This window comes from Ruditapes philippinarum, unplaced genomic scaffold, assembly GCF_026571515.1.
Source record: "Ruditapes philippinarum isolate M1 unplaced genomic scaffold, ASM2657151v2 ctg3534_1_1_1_1, whole genome shotgun sequence".
Taxonomy (NCBI): Eukaryota; Metazoa; Mollusca; class Bivalvia; order Venerida; family Veneridae; genus Ruditapes; species Ruditapes philippinarum.
Window position 1 is genome coordinate 119,160 of NW_026852240.1, and position 23,473 is coordinate 142,632.

Genomic DNA, 23,473 nt, shown 5'->3' on the forward strand with positions numbered 1-23,473 from the left:
AATGTGTCAATCAGACTTATATTTGATATTTTTGAATGTTTATATATTTTATTATGATGTATTTTGTACAAGAAATTTTCTATTCTCATATATTGATGAGTTGGAACATGCATTACACTATAGGCGGTATATCGTTATAACCGGTATATCGTTATAAGCGGTTTATCATTATAAAATCAATATCGTTTAATGCGGTATCGTTATAAGCGGTATATCATAATAAGCGGTATATCGTTACAAGCGGTATATCGTTATAAGCGATATATCGTTATAAGCGGTAAAGTGTTATAAGCGATATATATTGTTATAAGCGATATATAGTTGTAAGCGATATTGTTATAAATGGAGTTCACTGTATATTGTTTTCCTTTCCACACTTGTTCAAATACAATGCATACATTTTGTGTAACAATGTAAAAAGATAACATTAGGATCATATGACAACCGAATAAAGACAGTTGGCAATGTATTGAGAGGAAACAATGTTTAAATAAAGGCAATAGAGCTATATAATGAGGAAAAAAAATGTTACGAAAATAAATTAAAAAAAATGCTTTTTAAAGCTCGACCATTATATACACAGAAATTCAACACCAGAGGTATATATATCGTATAATTGCTCGAAAGGATTAAATTAAAAAATGGATAAAAAAAATCAATAATCACTAGTTAATTTGGTACATTTTTCTCATGAAATAAAAATTGTATTTTTGATATTATGAAAATATATAAAATGAAAGTTTTTTTCTTGATATTTTACATTATTAACGGATATATTTCGCTAAAATGTGAAAGTTGCTTGTTTTTCGATCCAGTGAGCTTGTAATGGAAGATCGGTGGTCTTACACAGGTGCTCGCTCGTGCGAAGGGGGCACCTGAGGCCTTAGAAAGTCCCCGTATGACATTCACAGTGCCGGTGTAAATTAAAATTTTAACAAAATCCCAAAAGCTTAAACGTATTAAGTGAAAGTCGTTGAATAAAATGATGTTATTTCAGTTGTAAAAACGTTAAGATATTGTTCTTTGTCCGTCTGTCTAGACATGACTGCACAGGACTAGGTCACTTAGGACTTTTCCCTTTGGAATTTACAGAAGCTTAAGTCTTAAATACCCGTCAAAATATGTATATAGTCATATTGAGGATTTACAAAGTTGTATTAGGGATTATATACAGTCATATTAAGACGATTTCCATATTTATTTATGGATCTCAGCGCAAATCCATAGAATTATCCTAAATGAACCGTGGCATTCTGGTTTTGGTGTATGGTGTCCGTCCCTATACCATGCCATGACTGCTAAGGTCAAACGTAGATAAAAATAGAAAATCATTTGGCCTTTTCCTCCTACAAAATAGTTTCACTTGACTGAGTGTATGAAATGCTTAATAGGACATTTCTCGATTTGATTAAATACTATTCAGTTTCTATGTCACGGTGGCCTCTTAGGACCCATCGCCAAGTACAATAGAAATAAATATTTTAAAATGACGAGCTGTCGTAATATTTATGTTTTTCATTCAGGATTTCTAGTTTGACTATTTACCGTTTCCAAGGTTTATAAACGATGTATTCATATAGGGTAATGGCCCGTACGGAACACCATACAATTTTTTATATGATATATATATTTGGTGTCACTTTTTTGGGTTTAAAAATCAGTACATTCTTAGTTGAACAATCAGTACAACTCGTTCAATTGAAAATATATCATGGGTTGTTAACTATTAATTATTGGAAAAAAGTAACGCCAACGAATTTCCATTTATCACATAAAATTCCTCACATTACTTCTTTCACTATGAAATACTAGATTGCTGTATTTATAGTGACTCGTTTTCATTGAAATTTTCATTACGTACTTTTCACAGTCTGCAGAAAGACGTTTTATTCGCGAAAGTGTTAGCTTGTTACTAATATATGTAAAAATAATTTTTAAAAAAATCAATAGGACGACAAATGGATTCTGATAAGGTAAATAAAATTGTGATTATCCTTTTTTTGTCTATTGCACTGGTTACAGTTGTCGTAAATTTTAACGCGGCGAAAACTTTGTTTAAATATAACAACTCTTCTGCGATGACGCAATAAGTTTGTTTTATAAACAGTTATTAAAATCTTTTTGCAATATTTCTGTATATAATGGTTAGCTCACTGTCTATTTTTTTTACTTACTCGGACTCAAATAGTTCTAAATAGTTTAAATGATGTTTATTAGGCCATAGGATCGTTTTGCTCTAGGGTTACATATGTACTTTTGTAACATACATTAAAAAGAAAAAAACCCTTAAAATCTCTATTCTTCGGGACACTGAATTAATATTTAGAATATGCTGTTGTAAAAGTTAGACCTCTACAAAAGCTAAGCTTAGTTGGTCTTAGTTGAGACATTTTATTGTCTTTTTTTGCCACTTTCTCAAGTAAGTTGTAACTCTCATCCCTAACACACACCTTTTTCTTTGTAATAATTTGTTATAAAATGTACATGTACATTAATGTTATTTAATTGATTAACTGTGAGCATATGGTAATTAGTAAATGTGAGTATTAAAGGAATTTCCAATTACAATAATTGAATTTTAACTTACTAGTATATGTCAAAAACTCATATTTAAAAATTTTTGAGTGCGTATCTTAAGCTGCAGAATTTATCGTAACAGTATTTCAGACTAGACAAAATAAGTTGTATTTGTAAATTTCAGACTCACTCTTTAACATGATACATTTATATGCTCATTGTGTTAAGCCGATGATAAGCCAGCTCATTGTGTTAAGCCGATGATAAGCCATATAGCATTTGATCTTTTATCTATTCTACTTAACCGTTTTTACACCCCCGCACAACAAAGTTGTAAGGGGGGGGGGGTATACTGGAATCAGCTTGTCCGTCCGGCCGTCCGGCTGTCCGTCGGCTTTTTCTTGTCCGCCCATTAACTTAAGATTCCTTTGACCCACAGTCTTCATATTTGGCATGGAGGCTAGTCATGATAAGTAGATGACCCCTATAGATTTTGAGGTCACCAGGTCAAAGGTCAAGGTCACAGAGGCCTTGACTTCAAAAAGCTTGTCCGCCCAATAACTTAAGATTCCTTTGACCCACAGTCTTCATATTTGGCATGGAGGCTAGTCATGATTAGTAGATGACCCCTATTGCTTTTGAGGTCACCGGGTCAAAGGTCACAGGGGCCTTGACTTCAAAAAGCTTGTCTGTCCAATGACTTAAGATTCCTTTGACCCACAGTCTTCGTATTTGGCATGGAGGTTAGTCATGATTAGTAGATGACCCCTATTGCTTTTGAGGTCACCGGGTCAAAGGTCAAGGTCACAGAGGCATTGTCTTCAAAAAGCTTGTCAGCCCAATAACTTAAGATTCCTTTGACCCACAGTCTTCGTATTTGGCATGGAGGTTAGTCATGATTAGTAGATGACCCGTATTGATTTTGAGGTCACCGGGTCAAAGGTCAAGGTCACAGAGGCCTTGACTATCAAAAGCTTGTCCGCCCAATAACTTAAGTTTCCTTTGACCCACAGTCTTCATATTTGACATGAAGGTAATTCATGATTAGTGGATGACCCCTTTTGATTTTGAGGTCACTGGGTCAAAGGTCAAGGTCACAGGGACTTTGATTTCAAAAAGTTTGTCCGCCCAATAACTTAAGAAACCTTTGACCCATAGTCTTCATATGTGGCATGGAGGCAAGTCATGATTAGTAGATGGTCCCTATTGATATTTAGGCCACTTGGTCAAAGGTCAAGGTCACAGGGGCCTTGACTTAAAAAGCTTGTCCGCCCAATAACTTAAGATTCCTTCGACCCGCAGTCTTCATATTTGGCATGGAGGTTAGTCATGATTAGTAGGTGACCCCTATTGATTTTAAGGTCACTGGGTCAAAGGTCAAGGTCACATGGACTTTGACTTCAAAAAGTTTGTCCGCCCATTAACTTAAGATTCCTTTGACCCACAGTCTTCATATTTGGCATGGAGGTTGATCATGACCATAAGGTGACCCCTATTGATTTTGAGGTCATCGGGTCAAAGGTAAAGGTCACAGGGACCTTGACAAAAAAAGCTTTTCCCCTCAATTGCTTAAGATTGCCTGTCCGCAGTGTATTGATTTTGACATTTTCATATTTGAAGCATGTAGAATACATAACTTAGCAATGCACTGGCTTAGTAACCTCAGATTTGGCAGGGAGGTTGTCCTTGAGCTCTAAATGGCCACTGTTGATTCTGACAAAGTGGTATGCGGGGGTATTCACGCCATGACAGTGGTAGTTCTAGTTTAAATAAAAATGTCATGCCCACGTGCTTAATTCTTTTTCATTCGGTGGCTTATATGTATGCGTATTGGGCATGTTAATTGTTTAATTGATTGATTGATTTTGTTTTAAATGTTCACGTTGTATGCTGTAACATATGCCACTATTATAAACAGAAGTACCTCTTTGTATGTTTTGTTTTTACTTTAACATGTATAGTTTCAAAATCAATTAAAGGCCCATTATGCCCAAGAAAGGGTTTTACTTTTATTTCTCAAAAGTTTAATTTTTTCTAGTGTCTTTGTTATAGTTTCCAAAAAGGTTACTTATTGGCAAATTATCTGAACCATATTTTGTTTTCGATGCCTTTTGGTAATTAGTAGTTATTGTAATTTAGTTTTTTTATATGGAACTCAAAATACTACTTTGTTTACATTTTCCCACTTTTATTCGGTGGTGATAAGCACTAAACCTATGTTTGCTCTTTCTAAAGAAGGGAAAATATAATTTTTGAGGCATATTGCGCCTTTAACAGTAGCTGAAAAAGGGAATACAGCTGATATTGTGATTGACTGTAAATTATATGCATACTTAATTATTAATGACCAACAGATAGCAGTTTTAACATTTCTGAATGTACATGTGTTTTTTTCTTTACCAATTCGTGTGTCGTTCTTCCGTATCGCGAACTGTATCGTCCGGTCACCACTTGTCTAGCATTTTTTGACCGCACCGGTTCGAACCACGTCGGGGCCAAGCCATTATTTCGTTGAGTCTCATTGCTCAGTACTAAGTAGTCTCGGGAACGGATCGAAAGTGTGTCAATAATCCTGCACAATCGAACTAGATCTAAAATAAGGATGCGCATCGCTACTTGTTGACATAGCTGCACTGTTACATAAAAAAGATTTGAAGTTAAAATGTCAATAAAAATAAGCAATAAATAGTTTACATTATTCCAGCCTCGCGTGACTAATGTATATATAAACTTTCACTCCTCGACTTTTGAGACATGTATATTTAAAGTTGGCGAAATATCCCATGACGTTTACGTAATAGACGCTATAATCGATTAATTAAATGGCGTTTACGTCCTTTTTGTAGGGCCGCGCGGTGTTTATCCAGATAGACGGAACGGCACCCTTTATTGTGTCGCCTCTACGGAGTAGTGGCGACATATAGGGATCACTTCTCCGGCGTCTGTCTGTCCGTCTGTCTGTCTGTCCGCACTCACAGGAGAGTAATTATGTGGCTAGAGGGACAATAGGTAACTGTTCTTTCTCTTAGATGTCATTCATTCCGTAATGCTTTTATGTGGCTATTTTCTTTTGTGTGGCTAAAAAGAACAATAGAGAGAACAATAGAGTAGTCCTGTGAGAACGTCCGTCTGTCCGTCCGTCCGTCACAAAACTTGTCCGGACTACTCCTCATAAACTACTGGTGCATTTCATCCAAACTTTACAGGAATGATCAGTACCAAGTGTAGTTGTGCATATTGTCAGCATTTTCCGGTTCAATGATTTTTGTCAGAGTTATGGCCCTTTAATAAATTTTAATTTTAAAGTTTGTCCGGACTACTTCTCTTATACCACTAATGCAATTTCAATGAAACTTTACAGGATTGATCTGTAGCTCAAGTCCTTGTGCATATTGCACGGGTTTTCCGGTTGAATGATTTTTGTCCGAGTTATGGCCCTTTGATAAAAAGGTGTTTTTTTTCTGTGTGTTGCCAGATACACAAAAGCTTGTCCGGACTACTCCTCATAAACTACTGGGTGCAATTTCATCCAAACTTTACAGGAATGATCAGTACCAAGTGTAAGTTGTGCATATTGTCAGCATTTTCCGTTCAATGATTTTTGTCAGAGTTATGGCCCTTTAATAAATTTTAATTTTAAAGTTTGTCCGGACTACTTCTCTTATACCACTAATGCAATTTCAATGAAACTTTACAGGATTGATCTGTAGCTCAAGTCCTTGCGCATATTGCACGGGTTTTCCGGTTGAATGATTTTTGTCCGAGTTATGGCCCTTTGATAAAAAGGTGTTTTTTTTCTGTGTGTTGCCAGATACACAAAAGCTTGTCCGGACTACTCCTCATAAACTACTGGTGCAATTTCATCCAAACTTTACAGGAATGATCAGTACCAAGTGTAGTTGTGCATATTGTCAGCATTTTCCGGTTCAATGATTTTTGTCAGAGTTATGGCCCTTTAATAAATTTTAATTTTAAAGTTTGTCCGGACTACTTCTCTTATACCACTAATGCAATTTCAATGAAACTTTACAGGATTGATCTGTAGCTCAAGTCCTTGCGCATATTGCACGGGTTTTCCGGTTGAATGATTTTTGTCCGAGTTATGGCCCTTTGATAAAAAGGTGTTTTTTTCTGTGTGTTGCCAGATACACAAAAGCTTGTCCGGACTACTCCTCATAAACTACTGGTGCAATTTCATCCAAACTTTACAGGAATGATCAGTACCAAGTGTAGTTGTGCATATTGTCAGCATTTTCCGGTTCAATGATTTTTGTCAGAGTTATGGCCCTTTAATAATTTTTATTTTTAAAGTTTGTCCGGACTACTTCTCTTATACCACTAATGCAATTTCAATGAAACTTTACAGGATTGATATGTTGCTCAAGTCCTTGCGCATATTGCACGGGTTTTCTGGTTGAATGATTTTTGGCCGAGTTATGGCCCTTTGATAAAAAGGTGTTTTTTTTCTGTGTGTTGCCAGATACGCAAAAGCTTGTCCGGACTACTCCTCATAAACTACTGGTGCAATTTCATCCAAACTTTACAGGAATGATCAGTACCAAGTCTAGTTGTGCACTGTCCGTCTGTCTGTTCGTCTGTCACAAAATTTGTCCCAACATGAAATTGGCCATCATGAGGCGACACATGTGATTACTGATCGCTCTTGTTGTTTGTAACAGATCTCTTTTTAGAAATACAGAAAATCAGCCATGACGTATGATTTTGCTGCGCAGGTCTGGTCTTGTCAAACAGAACAGATCTACCCTGAAGGTATCACAGTGCCGTCTTCCGTGAATTCTTGTAATTTCGCGTGGTTTGATACTAAGAACATTTTCGTGGGTTCTTAAATCGTGGTAATAATTGGATGCAAATTAATCTTACAACAGACGAAATGAAATTTTGTTGGATCTTAAATTCGTGGATTGACATATCCACAAAAATCCACGAAAGTTAGTTCCCCACGAATAAAAATGATTTTGCATTTGCCACTAAGATAGTAATAATCGTGATTATAAAATTGATGAGTTAAAGACGTTTTCGGGAGTTTTCATATAGACATATAGCATGTAAAGGCAAAATTAAAACTGTTCAATAGAATTTCTTTAATTTTGGCATGTTGTTAGAATATGATAACAGAAACATTTTAAACGAAAAATGAGAACGGTGGCCCCAATTTTTAACCAGGTTTGTAACGAAAACCGGGTTATTGTTATGCCGAAGTCGGCGGGCAGGCAGGCGGGCGGGCTTCAACTTTTGGTTTCCGCTCAATAACTTCAGTTTGCTTTGGCCTATTCACACCAAACTTGGTGTGTAGGTAGCTTATATCAAGAGGCAGCTTAGGATTGCTACCCAGGTGTCTGTGATCAAGGTCAAAGTCACTGTTACTAAAATAGTAATTCAGTTTCAACTCAATAACTTAAGTTTGCTTTGGCCTATTGGCACCAAATTTGGTGTATGGATAGCTTATATCAAGAGGCAGCTAGGAATTGCTACCTCAAGGTCAAGGTCACTGTTACTAAAAATAGAAATTCAGTTTCTGCTCAAAAACTTGAGTTTGCTTTGGCCTATTGACGCGTAATTTGGTGTGTTGGTAGCTTATATCAAGAGGCAGCTTGGGATTGCTATCCAGGTGTCTGTGATCAAGGTCAAAGTCAGTGTACTAAAATCCGCTTAATAACAATAGTTTGATTTGGCATATTGACACTAAACTTGGTGTATGGATAGCTTATATCAAGAGGCAGTTTGGGATTGCTACCCAGGTGTCTGTGATCAAGGTCAAGGTCACTGTTACTAAAAATAGAAATTCAGTTTCCGCTCAATAACTTGAGTTGCTCATATTAATAAGATTGGCCGCTAAAGCTGAAAATAGAAACATCATCCTCTACTGTACTAATTGATGGATGATCACCAAACTTTTTCTGTAGCATTCGTAGCTAGTCTTTTATCACTTGTGCTCATATTTGTTTGTTTGGCTCCTTTTAGGGGCCTCTAGAGCTTAAAATAGAAAACATTTAAACATCTTCTACTGAACTAATTGACGGATGGTAACGAAACTTTGTCTGCAGCATTCTTAAGTATTTTATCAAAAATGCTCCGGTATGAAAAGGAAATCAGAATGTTATACTTGACAAATATACAGTAACAATAGAATTGTTGTGAAGAAAAACAATCATTGTCGTGAAACTATACGTATATAAATAGAAGAGTAAGTTGAAGTTGAGCTGGATTTCGCCTTTCGGCAAGCTCATTTGATAAAATATTTCTAATACTGAAAAACAGTTGTTTCTGGTGAGCGATTCAGGGCCAGCATAACCTCTTGTTTCATTGCGCTCACATGAGTACAACGTGCTCATTGTAAGCTATTGTGACCCGTTTAGATGACTCTAGCTCAAGATTTGGTACGGGTCATCTGGGGTAAAAAAACTAGGTCACAGAGTCCAAATTTGAAAAGCCTTGTCAACACTCTCGAGGTAATATTTTCATTTCAAATATACTGGAACTTTGTCAGAAAGGTTGCCTTCTATGATTTCTAGGTAACACAGCCATAATTAAGGAAAAACCGATATAACAGGTAGAGGCAATATTTTAAGCCCAAATATCCTAGAAATTGGTCAGAAAAGGTTTTTGTTTTGACACCTGGCGTCAATAGTCCAAATATGGTAAAACCTTGTTAACACTATTAATGTAAAATATATTCTGGGAATTCGTCAGCAAGATTGATTTAAATGATTTCTATGTCAAGTTCGAATATGGGTCATCTTGGGTAAAAAGACTAGGTGATACAGCCCAAGTGTAGAACAACTTTGTTTATATTTGTACTATTTCAGGTGCAGATATAAACGCTATGCCATCAATTTAAGATCATGACATCATATCTGCTTTTCATTCATAATTAATAAAAGTAAAAACCATGTCATTCCGCGTCTGAAATAAGTGTATGCACTTCTTATGGTCTAAAATTACTACTGAAATGACAAAAAATGTTGCTCTGGGGGGGCTGTAGAATTGTCCAAAGGTCAAATTAATAAACCCATGACGTCAACAAGTGACAACGTCCTATAATTGTTTTTGTCCGATTCATGACTGCAATTCATGGATCATGGATTTTATGAAAAGATAGATGGTCGTGTCCGGCCAATAACTTAGTCATTTATTGATGGATTTTGAAAAAAAAATCGCATACGAACGTGGCACATTGTCCAAAACCTTCATTCAAGTGGATCGATGGCCGTTTCCGATCAACAATTTCGCCATTCCTTGAGTTTTAAAATGACTTGGCATGAATTTGTTGGACAAGATGACGCGTCGCACGCATGATTCAGGTACCCGTCAATGACATGAGTCATGACATGGCAAGTAAGACCCAAAGTTTAGCTTAAAGTCAAGTTCACTCTTATCTTTAAAGGAATTTTTGTGATAATAGTGCAGTAGGTCTGTAATTCATGGTTGGATTTTAAAATAAATTTAGATAAATATATTGCGCATTAAGATTGCGTGTCGCGCGCAAGAATTATGTCAAAGGTTAAGGTCAAAAGTCATGGTTATGATTGTGAAAAGATGGTTATGGTTTGCATAACATTGTTATTCATTAAAGGATTTCGAAAGAAGTATGCATAAATGTGTTGCACATTGAGGCGTTGTCGCATGGAAAACCAAGATTTGTTGGTTAAAGGTCAAGGTCACACTTAATTTAAAAAGAAAATTTTAGTTTTCGTTCGTTGATGGTCAGACAACAGCTCAAAGGTTAAGGCAACACTTGGATAAAAAAAGTGTAACCAAGAAGAAACACGGACTCTATTGTTCAGAAAGGAGTATTTTTCATAAAACAATATTTTCCGAATACTCGTCTGAACTGTGATTCCTAGATTTTTCAAGATTTCAAGATTTATTCAATACTGTCATGGTTCATAAGAACATGTGACATAAAATACAAAATTGAGAACATATAACAACCGGAACACAGAAAAATATACATATAAACAGGAGAACGAGTGACAATTATATTGTACCCGTAAAATAAAATAAAGATTTGACTAGTTTTAATAGTAACCGAAATTTATACTTCATTAACTTCATTTTCTGGGTAATACTTGTTGGTGTATACAGACGTAATGGGGGCAATATTTCAGGACATGTGCATCTGTACTTCAATAGTCTAGCCTCAAACTCAAACAGTTAAATGCACATCCTCGTTACGTGTCAACGAGAATACCTCTGACAATGTACTTACTGACCATCGTTAACAACAGCAACTGTGAATGTCGAGGTCAAACTGTACATTATATGGACACTCACTGACCGCTAGCTGAAGTCGGACTTGATAAAACTGGACTAACTTAAAGTTGGACAACCTGGACACTTCACTGACCACTTACTGAATACCCCGACATTTCTGTTTGATGGGACTTTGGTGTGTTTTCTTCAAAATTAATTATTTCAGAACATTCAGTTGTCATTTAAGCGACCATCTGTCATGTAAAGATAATTCATTATAAGAATTTTTCGATGTCTTACCATTCATTAAGTTATGGATAGAAACGATGTGAAATGAGTACAATTTGAATGTTGCATTTGTCTCTTTCTAACAGTCGTATTTAATTTGATAAAAAAAAATGCTGTTTTCTACATGTTATAACTTAGCCTGCGATATGATGTGTGTTTTGGTTATAAATTTAAACATACAGGATGATGTTTTAAAATAGGGTTGACATGCGTTCTTAATTATATTTGACACAAGCGTGTAATTGTGTTAATCTGCCAACATAAAAGAATAACGAAAACTAAATTGATGTATATATATATATAGAAAAAGAGGGAGAGCGTGTGTGGGTGTCTTACTGAATAACACAGTTTTTTTGACAGTGCCCTTGGAAATATTTAAATAAGGTAAACTTATTTATCTCAATAAGCATGTAAGCGGTAAGCGTACCTATGATCTCAGTAGTAACCGAAACACTTAAGACATAAGGTGTTGAAGTTTTCTGTGTAAATCAAATCTTGTCAGGAAGAAAAAAACATGGCAGAGCTTCGGAGTATTTCAAAACGTGTTGTAAGTACAAAGTAATATTTCTATGTTGGCATGCTGGTTTCATTATGTAACGCAACAATTCATTTAAATCATAAATTAAGGGCAAGTTTAATAGCGGTGATAAAATTTATTTCTGCTTTATAGGTTTGCTTTTTCGTAATCTATGTTGCGTTTGATTCATTATGTCATTAGTTTCTCTTAAAAGAATGTTTTGTACCATTTGCAACATTGCATTATTCAGCGTATTTTCTTTTTTTTCTATTGGTTTTCTTTTGGTAAGTATTACCCATTCCGCCGAGCCCACTTTTATTTGGCGGTTATGGCGAAATGAATTCAAGACCCGTGGATGTGTCATTTATTCCTATTGATGGACATTTATTCATTTATTTCTATTGGTGTAAAGTTTATTTTTTAGAGCATTCTATCTCAGATGCTTATAAATTTGGAATCTAATTGTTACTTTCAGAGAATAAACGCCATTTTCAATTAATAGAAATAACATGAACGCGTTAAAAGAGGAACATCAGTGAAAACAAAACAACAACAACAAGAAAAAAAACAACGGAAACTAAACCCAAAAACGATAGCTTAGTCCTGGAAGGATAGCAGCAAAACCGTACAACCAGGAGCTAAAACCCATACGTGTATCAGAAAGAGGACTAAATCTCTTAACCATAAAATACCAGCTGAACACTTATATAGGAGTTAAACCCTTATACGTATTTAAACCGAAATATATATTAGTTAGACCCTATTGTAGGAGTAAAACCTTATATAGGAGTTAAACCCTAATATAGGAGTAAAACATAATATAGGAGTTAAACTGAAATATAGGAGTTAAAATGAAATATAGGAGTCGAACAATAATATAAGAGTTAAACCCTAATATAGGAGTAAAACCTGATATAGGAGTTAAACCTAATATAGAAGTCAAACCTAATATAGGAGTTAAACCCTAATATAGGAGTTAAACTGAAATATAGGAGTCAAACAATAATATAAGAGTTAAACCCTAATATAGGAGTAAAACCGTAATATAGGAGTTAAACTGAAATATAGGAGTCGAAAAATGATATAGGAGTAAAACCCTAGTATAGGAGTAAAACCTAATATAGGAGTAAAACCCTAATATAGGAGTAAAACATAATATAGGAGTTAAACTGAAATATAGGAGTTAAACTGAAATATAGGAGTCAAACAATAATATAAGAGTTAAACCCTAATATAGGAGTAAAACCGTAATATAGGAGTTAAACTGAAATATAGGAGTCGAAAAATGATATAGGAGTAAAACCCTAGTATAGGAGTAAAACCTAATATAGGAGTAAAACCCTAATATAGGAGTAAAACATAATATAGGAGTTAAACTGAAATATAGGAGTTAAACTGAAATATAGGAGTCGAAAAATTATATAGGAGTAAAACCCTAGTATAGGAGTAAAACCTAGTATAGGAGTTAAACCCTAATATAGGAGTAAAACATAATATACGAGTTAGACCCTAATATAGGAGTTAAAGTTAAATGGCAATATAGGAGCTAAACCTTAATATACGAGTTAAACCCTAATATAGGAGCAAAACTTAAATAAAGGACATAACAACTAACACAAAAGCAAAGCAAGAAATACGACCTAGATTAGAAACAAATTAATTGATGTATTGCATTATTCTGATTAAAATTTTAAGATGTATACGTGCCCCGAATAAATCAAAATATGTTTACATGGATATCAGATTTGTAAGGGTAAGTTAAATTTTCATCGTAATTTTATCTATGTAAATAGGGAGATTGAAGACGATATACTTCTGTTTCTTAAAATTGATAACCTGTTTACAGATTTGAAAAGTTTTTGTAAAGTTTAAATGAATTCAAGTGACATAGCGTATCTCGCTATTGAGATTTCTTTGTCACTGTATTAGACATCGCTCTAGATATTCAAAAGAGCGTCCCATTACACGCTTTTGTACATATCCGATCAACAACAAAACTACTTAAAATAATAAAAATAAGGTGACGCTAATTTGAAATTTAACTTTGTATGTATGAGGCTTGTCCGACTAGATAAGTGTACTCACCGTCCGATTAGCTCTATAGGTACAGCGTTGGACTGTGTATGGGGCGATCCGGGTTCGATTCACGGACAGTACAGGTCATTTTCACTGCGTTTGACCATGAACTCCTTTCTAGGGTAATTTGCACTGTACATGATGTACTAAAGTGATCGGTTTCTTGCGAACGTGAAGGCAACTGGTACTGGTTAACTTCTAGGAACGATGCGGTTGCTTGACTGTGCGCTTGTGAAGTTCAAAGTGGATTACTGCTGTCATCCTGTAATCCGGAAAGTAAACTGGGGGTTTCCTCCACCAATAAAGCTGGGAAAAAAATCGACGAAGAAAATCTCGGCGGGACGCTCTAGGATGGCCCGACTTGAGTGTACGGTCGCCCATATGGGCTTCGGCGGCGACCTTCAATAAACGCATCTGTTTGCGGTTAGCAAGTTTGACTTCGGCCGAGTATCTTTTTAAAGACACTTCTTATTCAAAGGCTTAATCAGTACTGAATTACAAAATGTCGTCACTGAAATCTTGTCACAAGCGTTTTTTGATAATATTTTGATCTTTTTTTGTTTATAAATTTACGATGGACTTCCTGTTTCGTAAGAAGCGCTCTTTTTTTATTCATAAAACTTGCGACTCACGGGAACTTTGCTTGACTTTTGAGTTGTTGTATCAGCCCTGTCAGTGTTGAACTCGAAATCTCAGGATTTATATTCGGCGGAAATTTTGACCATCCTTTGTAAACTTTGCCCATATCTGTTGAAATGTTTCATTTTTTCATGCTTTAATTTTTTAGAGGATTTGCCTTAAGTTAAGTCCAAAAACGTGTCGTTGCGTCGGGGTCAAAGGCACTTGGTTGCAAAACTTCAATATAACGGCTGAAGCAAGGTGCCTATGGCCTTGGATGACCTTCAAACTATGGTTTCGTGTGGTTGGCTAAGGTTTTGTTTTTGTGAATCACTCATGTTAGATAACCCTCGCGCTAGATAACCTTCCGTTCTCAAACCGGGTAACCGTGTCCACTATAGCTGATACAATAGTTTGTTTACGCAGGATTCGAGTACCACTTGAAATACAACAGGTGGCAGTTTAAAATGATAGTTCAATGCTTTAAAATTGACTGCTGCTATCATTATTCTGTTTTTGATACATGGTATTAAATTTAACCTATTTTGATAAGGCATATTAACACTATAAATGACTTATCTGGTTGGTTCATCATTCTGAAAGCGTCAGTTTTCTTCTCATAGCCTGTAGATGTAAATATGTCCAGATATAAGAGACGGAATGTTGATTGTGATTTTCAGGAAGAACTGGAATTCGCGCCTATTCAGGGAATGGGGCGCCACAAAGGGCCGCTTGAAAACGGGAACAGCCAATGTGCAGGCGCAGCTGTTCCGTGTTTGGAACAAATAAGGACAGTGGAAGATTCTGATGATGAAGTAGACCATCCGCTCGTGTATAAAATCAGTGACAGACCACCTGTCCATCTCATACTTCTTTTTGGGTTTCAGGTACGTCTTTAACTTATCTTAACAAATGAGAAAGGGGCAATAATAAAGAGTATTTACCCGGAGCATAGGCGCAATAATGATAGGCATATGCCGTAGTAAAGGGGATGCATATGCCGTAGCAAAGGCGGATTGGGAGGAGGGAAGGGTGGGGGAAAATACATTATTATAATTACAGTTCTGGACTATATTGTTGGGGAAAAGAATTATAGTTCTGTGCCGTAGATTACAGACATTAACGATAGGCACTTGCCGTTGCAGGGTTATTGTGGAGTGGCGGATTGGTAGTAATTATAAGTATAATACGTATATCTTAAGGGGAATTAATACAAGGCATATTGCTGGGCGTTGGTGGGGATTTAGCATTGCCAATAAATGAAGACTTTTGTTTGAGCGCAGGAGGTCAATAATAGAAGTACATGTTACATATATGCTTGAGTGATGGACTTAATGCATGAGCACTAAAAGTATATATGTCTGAATGTTTAAGCAGTGGAGGACAATTTTGCTGTAAAAGGCTTTAACCTGTCTTAAAATTTCCTTGAACTGGCGTGTTTTCTTTTTAACACTCGTGTATATGTCCATTCCGAATTTTCGTGCGTTGTGTGATTTGTACAATATAAAACTTGTCAGCCGCAACTTTAACTAAAGACTTTTAAGCTGACGGAGTATTCTTTAAGGTAAAATAGCTATTACACATAATATGTACAGTCTCTTTTACATATATATTATATTTCAAAACCGTTCTTGTTGAAATTGGGTGAATCATTATTATGACAGTAATTACTAACGTGTATGGATGTATTTAAGATCGATTGCTTAACGAATATAACCCCCATTCATTTTGATGTACAGCTTAATCGGTGATTTTTATGCCCCCACAAAGTGAGGGGCATATAGCGTTGCACTTGTCCGTCCGTACGTCTGTCCGTACGTCCCGAAATCTTGTGAACGCAACTCCTCTTAAACCGGATGGCAGATTTTGCTTAACTTCCAGGGAGGAACAACCTTAATGTGTAGATGGAAGTAAAGGAAGGAATTTTTGCTGCGACCAAATTTAACAGAATTATGGCCCTTTGTTGATTTTTTTCACTATATACCATAATTATATATGTCAGTGGGGGCATCCGTGTCCTTTGGACACAGTTCTAGTTTTCACTTAAGTAGGTAACAATAACATATAATATTCATCATTTTCATACAGATTATTTTTTCCTATTTTATAGCAAGCAATAATCTCAATAGCTCATCAGTTAGTCGTGTCACTTTTGGTTGCGGAAGTGGTATGTGCTTCAAACGACAGCGAGTTCAAAGCGAGGCTATTGAGTTCTACGTTGTTTATGACGGGACTTACAACTTTGCTCATGGTCACTATAGGGGTCAGGTGAGTTCTTACTTTGGTTTTGCACCGTAAGAGTCTCTTGTGATCACAATTCGACAGGCGTCCGTCCGTAAACTTGGAGACACAGGCAAAATTTTCATTTCTTAGTTTTGAAATTTTCATTCATTATTCTGCACATGCCCTTAAAATAAATATATTAGACAGTCAATGGAACAAAACTTTTTTCCATATAAAGAATAAAATGGTGGTTTCCTAACTTGACCCGCGTGGGTCAGGTTAGATCGCTATGATTTCGCAATATTTGTCAAAGTGAACTCTGGAAACGTTAAAGAACATTTCAAATGAATGACATAGACTTGTTTCAATCATACAATATCCAAAATATCTGTTATTGTAACTTAAAGGCTTGGTTCAAGTCACCTGACTTGTTTTAAAACTATTTGGTGATTTTATTGGCGTCTAAATTTTGTTCAACATAATTATATAGATATTTTTACGTTTCAAACCCAAAATATATAAAATTCAAACAGAATTTATGCTGAAACTTCAAGAAACGTCAACTTAGCCTGATTTGAGTACATAGATCTGTTTAATATTTTGTCATTATTTTGCCTGAATATCCCTTTAAACATGGAGCTAAATATACATTGTAAGATTATACCTGTGCTTTAAATGCTTTAATCTCCTCATATACCACTCAGCCAATTTCATATAAACTTCACAGGAATGTTCCTTTGTTGGTTACTTTTAAAAATGTTCAACAAATTTAATTCCATGTAAAACTCTGGTTGCCATGACAGCCGAAAGAAAAAACAAACTTTAAAAATCATCTTTTAAAAACCTCAAAGAGCTTCAGATTAGATATTTGGCATGAAACATCTTCTAGTGACTGTCTACTAAGTTTGTGAAAGTAAAAGCCCTGGGGTCAAAATTGGCCCCGCCCTTGGGGTCATTGATTTTCCTTATATGTATGTAAGGATAAATTGAATTTAAAAAAAAAAATCTAAATAACTAGGGCTTAGATATAGAGCATGAAACATCTTCTAGTTCTACCAAGTTTGTTCAAATAAAACCCCCTCTTGTTTTGTTTCTTTTAAAACTTAAGGTTAGATAGTGCTAATCGAGGAGGTTTAATCTACAATAAATCAAGGACGGTAGACTTACCCCAAATAAGCACAGGTAGTTGGCTCATTTGCCTTGTCAAAAATTGTAAAATTGGCATAGAATAAGACCCCTGATGACTTGCAAGAACAAAATTACTATCCAACACCCGGTTATTATACAATACTAGTCATATATATTAGACTTTATGGGCTTGTTATAGTTTATGTTGGTTAAGCCACACTCTAATATCTATTGCTCATAAACGCATAGCATCATAAAAATTCAAAACATGTCTATATTAATATTGTTTTGTCTTTTAAGTTATAATCAAAAGTTTATCAAATTTTCTTTCAATTTCATGCTCAATCTTTAATAAAAAATTCTCAAAACAATATGTAATTATAAATTTTGAAATAAAATACACATTTCTGTTGAATTTCAGGTTACCGTTGTTCCAGGGGGCAGCTATAGAGTACCTGTCCCCACTTCTGTTGCTAGGCACTGTGGATTCAACTTTCTGTACCACTGTTCCTGCCTCAGGTATAGTTAATTATATTGTAGTAATATTATTTATAAATGAATGATGAAAGCTTTCTGTTGTACATGAAGTTAAAAGCATTGTAATCAGTCATTTTCAGTCTACCTGAGTGTTAGCTTTAAAGGAACATGCCTCTATAGATGAGTGAAACAATTTTTTTATGCAATCAAACTTAAAATATACAGAAATGTATAATCTATGTAGTTTAGAAAATGCATAGATATTGAATATATATGGGAAAGTTTGAATGTTTGCAACATGTGACAGAATAAACTACTTTAATCACCGAAATTCTATTTTAATCACCGAAATTCTACTTTAATCACCAAAACTTTACTTTAATCACAAAATCTTTACTTTAATCACCAAAATACTATTTTAATCACCAAAATTCTACTTCAATTTCCTAAAGTCTCCCCTGTTAGCAATAAAGTAAGTGAAATGCCTGCGTAGTTTTTGGTGAAATCTGTAGATAATAAGTGTCTTTGGCTAGGTTTAAAAATCACTTAAAGGGACTCCACTGAGGTTTTTTGACATGAAAATGACTGAAAATATTTTTTACAGATTAATTTACATTTTGTATTAGGTTAAGACCACTAATCTTTGTGCTTAATTTCAGATTATTCGCACACTTCATTTTTCCAGAATAATTATTCAAATTGTAAAAAAATGACCCAAAATGAAAAGCGTTAACATTTTTCACTAAATTCGGGCAAAGAAAAGCATAAAAATACGATTTTCAATTTATTTCAAAGTATATTTCTTAACTTTCTTTGCATACAGTTCTGTTTAAAGTGCCCCAGCTCAAGTGCCCCAGCATATTGATGTAAGAAATTCAAATGTTATGTTTTTAGGCTTTTAAACCTCAGTGGAGTCATTTTAATTCATATGTTGGCAAATTTTCCTTCCTTAAAACAATATCTGTGTTTTCTGGAGGTGTGCCTTTCAGAGACATACTAGAAGTGCTTTCTCTTGAGCCCGTAGTTTGTGCATTTTAACTACACCAGTAACATAATATCTAAATATATGACCATGGTAAAATAAAGCACTGTCTATTTTTAGATATTTGGTTGTATAAAGCTATAAAAAGCAATGGGATTACATTTTAAAGCAGCTTGTTGGCAATAAATCTTCATCTTCTATCATAAATCAGACTGAAGTGTACAAACATAAATTTTGTATGAGCAACCATAAATTACCAACTAACATGATTGTCTTCCGTGTACGTTATATATACATGTATGTATATGCATTAAACATTGGAAACAAAAATGTTGCATTTTATAAAAGGATAGCTTCTTTAAAAAAAAGAGGAAAAGCAAAAAAAAAAAAAAGCTTTTTTTATGGTCACACTAGAAATGTACTTGTTGCAATCACATGGTATCAAATATCATATCAAACTGGAATATTTAAATATATTTATGGAGCTCAACTCTCTGATTCAAAAGCCTAAAAACATAAACTTTAATTTCTTTTTACAAAAATCAACTTAGGCACTAAAAGAAACTTCACTGAGGTCCAAAAGCTTAAAACATAAGATTTGAATTTGTTACATAGTCTTAGTATAGATCAGCTCGAGCACATAGAAAAAATATGCAAGAGCTAATTAAGAAATATACTCAGAAATTAATTGAAAATTGTAGTTTTGTGTTATTTTTAGCCTGATTTAAGTGAAAAGCATTGTAACTCTTCATTTTCAAAATTAGAATAATTATTCTATAAAACACAGAGTGAGTGAATGATCTGAAATTTCACACACAAGTTATTGGCATATACCTACATCAAATGGAACATTAATCTTGCTTCCACTCCTGTCAAGTCAAAAATACTCAGCAGTGTCCCTTTAAAACTGAATAAATATGGAAAAAAAATTATCATAATAAAGAAATATACTTATATTTAAATTTTAAATGTTCAGTGGGCCAGTTATGCTAATGTCTTTCCATCAAACGTATAGTTGGTCATGTGACACTCATAATCAGTCGATATCATGGTTAGAGGTTTGGTTACTATTTATAGTTATAAGTGTATAAAATCACTTGTAAATGCACCAGATTATTTCAGAGCATTTCAAAATCAAAATAAACCTTTTTGAACTTAAAACATAAGTCTTAAGGTTGTTGACTTTACCAGTCCTTCCACTCTACAAGATCACTTCTGAGCGAATGCTGTTACCCCTCTGTACTCATATTGACAGGATTTCTCTCCAGACAGTGTAGAATCATTTAGCAGGGAATGGTTAACATGGGCACTACCAGTACAGTGTTTTGGTGTTGACATGTATTCCACCATCACCATGACAGAGAGCAATGGACCTTCTAAAAAGCCTGCTTTGAACCTTATTGATCATCTATGGGATCATCTTCATCAACATATACATCTATATCAAAATCTGCCAAAAATCGTTAAAGCCCTACATGTACTAGAATACTAACTTAAAAAAATGGAATACCATCTTACATCCTAACATTGACAAGCTAATGGGCTCTCAATGTGACACAGGTAGTCAGCTCACACATGCTTCTGATAATTGTCATTTGAAATCAACCCCTCCCTAATTTTAATTCTAATCAATCAGAGAAACTGATACTTTTTGTCCAATTCGCCTATTTGATATTAAAGGGACTCCACTGAGGTTGAAAATCCTAAAAACATAACATTTGAACTTCTTACATAAATGAGCTGGTGCACTTTAAACAGAAATATATGCAAAGATAGTTAAGAAATTAACTTTGAAATAAATTGAAAATCGTATTTTTATGATTTTTCAGCCCGATTTGAGTGAAAAGCGTTGAAACGCTTTTCATCTTAGGTCAATTTTTTTACAATTTGAATAATTATTCTGGACACATGAAGTGCGCGAATGATATGAAATTTTGCACAAAGATTAGTGGTCTAAACCTACATCAAATGGTACATTTATCTGGAAAAAATATTTTCAGCCCCATCATGTCAAAAAACCTCAGTGGAGTCCCTTTAAGATTTACAGACATTCTTTAACAAAAATGCAAGATTTCAGGCATATGTATCGAAAGGTGAAAAAACTATTAAACTTAATGAAAGTTCTTGTTCTGGTTTATGACATTTGCTTGTTTTATAAGCCCTAAAACAATGCCACACAGTTTTTCAAAAACATAATTTTAACGAACTCTTATACCTTTCTGCTTTGTTCAAGTTGTATTTTGTTCTTCACAAGTAGGTGATTTGGTAATCCAAATGTCCTTGCAATTCCAAGGAAGTATGGGAGAGAGAATGAAATGGGGAATATCCCTCAATAGCAATGAAAACAAAAGTACATACAAATATATATTGTTCGGACACCCATTATTGGCATTCTTTCAAGCTGTTGACATCAGAATTGTAATGTGTCTAGATCAAAAGAAAATTTATGCTGTATTAGTTGACATTATTATCATTGCTATAATCAGTGTGATCAGATCATCAAGATGTTAAATGTTATTGTCTTCAGTGTAAATGTAACATGTTTAAAATATTAATACTGTATAAGTGGTTAAATTAGCACCTCAGAAATATTGGCTAATTTCGTGACTTGACGAAAATGGCTAAAATTTCTTCGGGCACAGAATATTAAAACCCTCCAACCTGTTTTCAGCTTTAACGCTACTTCGAGATCGGTGATTTGCTAATATTTCCACATGTGAAATGTCTGGAATTTGAAATTCGCTATATTTTCTACATGCTGAAATATCCACTTATACAGTAGTTCTAACAGATGTTGCATCTGGTATTGATACATTATTCATTACTTTAAGTTAGATAGTGTGGTAGGGTGTGAGGTTTAGGGTGGTAGTTATATGGGTCTATTTAGAAGAAGGGTCAGGCAATTTTGCTTAACAGAGATACATGTACTCTGGAATTAAGTAAATGTGAGGTTTTCCGATCTAATGCATGGGTACAAACAAACTTTTATTGTAAAAACTTGGTAAATAAACTAATGCAAAGCAATTGGTGTTGATCAGACCCTTGTGAACAGTAGTGCCTTGTGAAGCTCAAATGGTAAAAGTTTGTTTGGACCCTGGGATTAAATTGGAAAACTAGCATTTGCCGAGTTCATAATAACAGCTGTTAACTTACCAAAATAATATGGTTATAAACATATTCAATTTTGCTAAATTTTAGAAATGAACCAGCAATTAGGCACAGATGTGCATTTATTACTGCAATGCTTATTTGGGTCTACACTCGTGCAGCTTTAGCTGATATTTGGATAGCTAAAAAAAAAGGGCCCTAAATACTCTAAGCAGGATGTTATCATGCACTGTCTACTTAGTTAGACAGATAGTTCAGCCCAGTCGCTCAATCAAAAAATGTCTGAATTCAATTCTGTTCTTAACTTTTTTTCTTGAGCATTTTTTGCTCGACTATTCATCCCCCTTTTTAATTTTCACAGGGTGAGAAAAATGTTCAGCCTGACCGGGACGTGAAACCGGGACACTCTAAATACCATACAGTGGCTCTACCGACTGTGCTATCTGGCCACTTACACATCCTCTCCCCTAAATAGTTAACAGTTCTGAACCGTGACAAAAAAATGATTACATATTCTAGCAAGGTGTCAAGGATACAACAAGGAAAAAATTACAGATGGGCCAAATTACAGATAGGCCAACTTACAGATAGGCCAACATGCTGTCTGACTAGGCTCTGTATTGTCAGCTGACTTACTTTTATTTCTATCTTGATATCACTTAAAATTGATAATGGACTGTTCCTAAAATGGAAGCTGGACAAGTCCATTTCAGAAATACAGCAGGTTAAAGGTTAACATGTTTTTGTTTTTTTGTTTGTTTAAGGGGAGGCAACTGCTGCTTTGAATGTGACAGCAAATGTGACATCAGATGAAGGCCGTGACATCATTCTTAATGCTGTAACATCGGTAAGAAAACCATTCTGTAAAAATAAAGTCATATGTACAGTGAAAGAAAGTAATTTAATTAAGTTATTTATTTATTTTTTAGATCTGAATTTTATGAAAATAATGAAAAATTATGAAATAATGAAAAATGTTTAATAGCACACTCTCTGAATGATTTAAATGAAAAAGAACAAGAATTCAATAACTTTAATTGAATTAATATACATTAATAATTATATTAATGGCAAAGATTATAATTATTGGGAAACTTTTACATCAAAATATATTTATGTAATTTTTTAATTCAATTAAATTTTACTCATTGAAACTTATCTTCGAACAACACTTTCTACACGTTTAGGCAAAATATTAAAACGGATTCTGTTATAGTGTTGGCATTTCCACGATAATTTTAATTTATCTATATAACTTTGGTCTGGAATTTACTGAATTTACACAATTTAAAGGAATTTTCCCCAAACAAAATGTATTACTGCAA

At 34.6% G+C, this 23,473-nt stretch overlaps 1 protein-coding gene across 5 annotated transcripts in view; it reads left to right on the forward strand.

Annotated features, from left to right (window-relative positions):
- Positions 1-23,473, forward strand: part of LOC132753712 (solute carrier family 23 member 2-like) — a 39,733-nt gene that overhangs the window by 4,347 nt on the left and 11,913 nt on the right. Inside the window, exons 1-5 of one of the 5 annotated variants that reach the window (XM_060744219.1) lie at positions 1,825-1,973; positions 14,911-15,117; positions 16,341-16,498; positions 18,003-18,100; positions 22,913-22,995. In XM_060744219.1, the coding sequence (XP_060600202.1) occupies positions 1,959-1,973; positions 14,911-15,117; positions 16,341-16,498; positions 18,003-18,100; positions 22,913-22,995 (561 nt within the window). In that variant the 5' untranslated portion in view covers positions 1,825-1,958. Of the gene's footprint in view, positions 1-1,824; positions 1,974-11,305; positions 11,404-11,430; positions 11,567-14,436; positions 14,685-14,910; positions 15,118-16,340; positions 16,499-18,002; positions 18,101-22,912; positions 22,996-23,473 lie in introns of those variants that run through there. The other 4 variants (XM_060744234.1, XM_060744211.1, XM_060744242.1 and 1 more) reach the window with 4 other exon arrangements.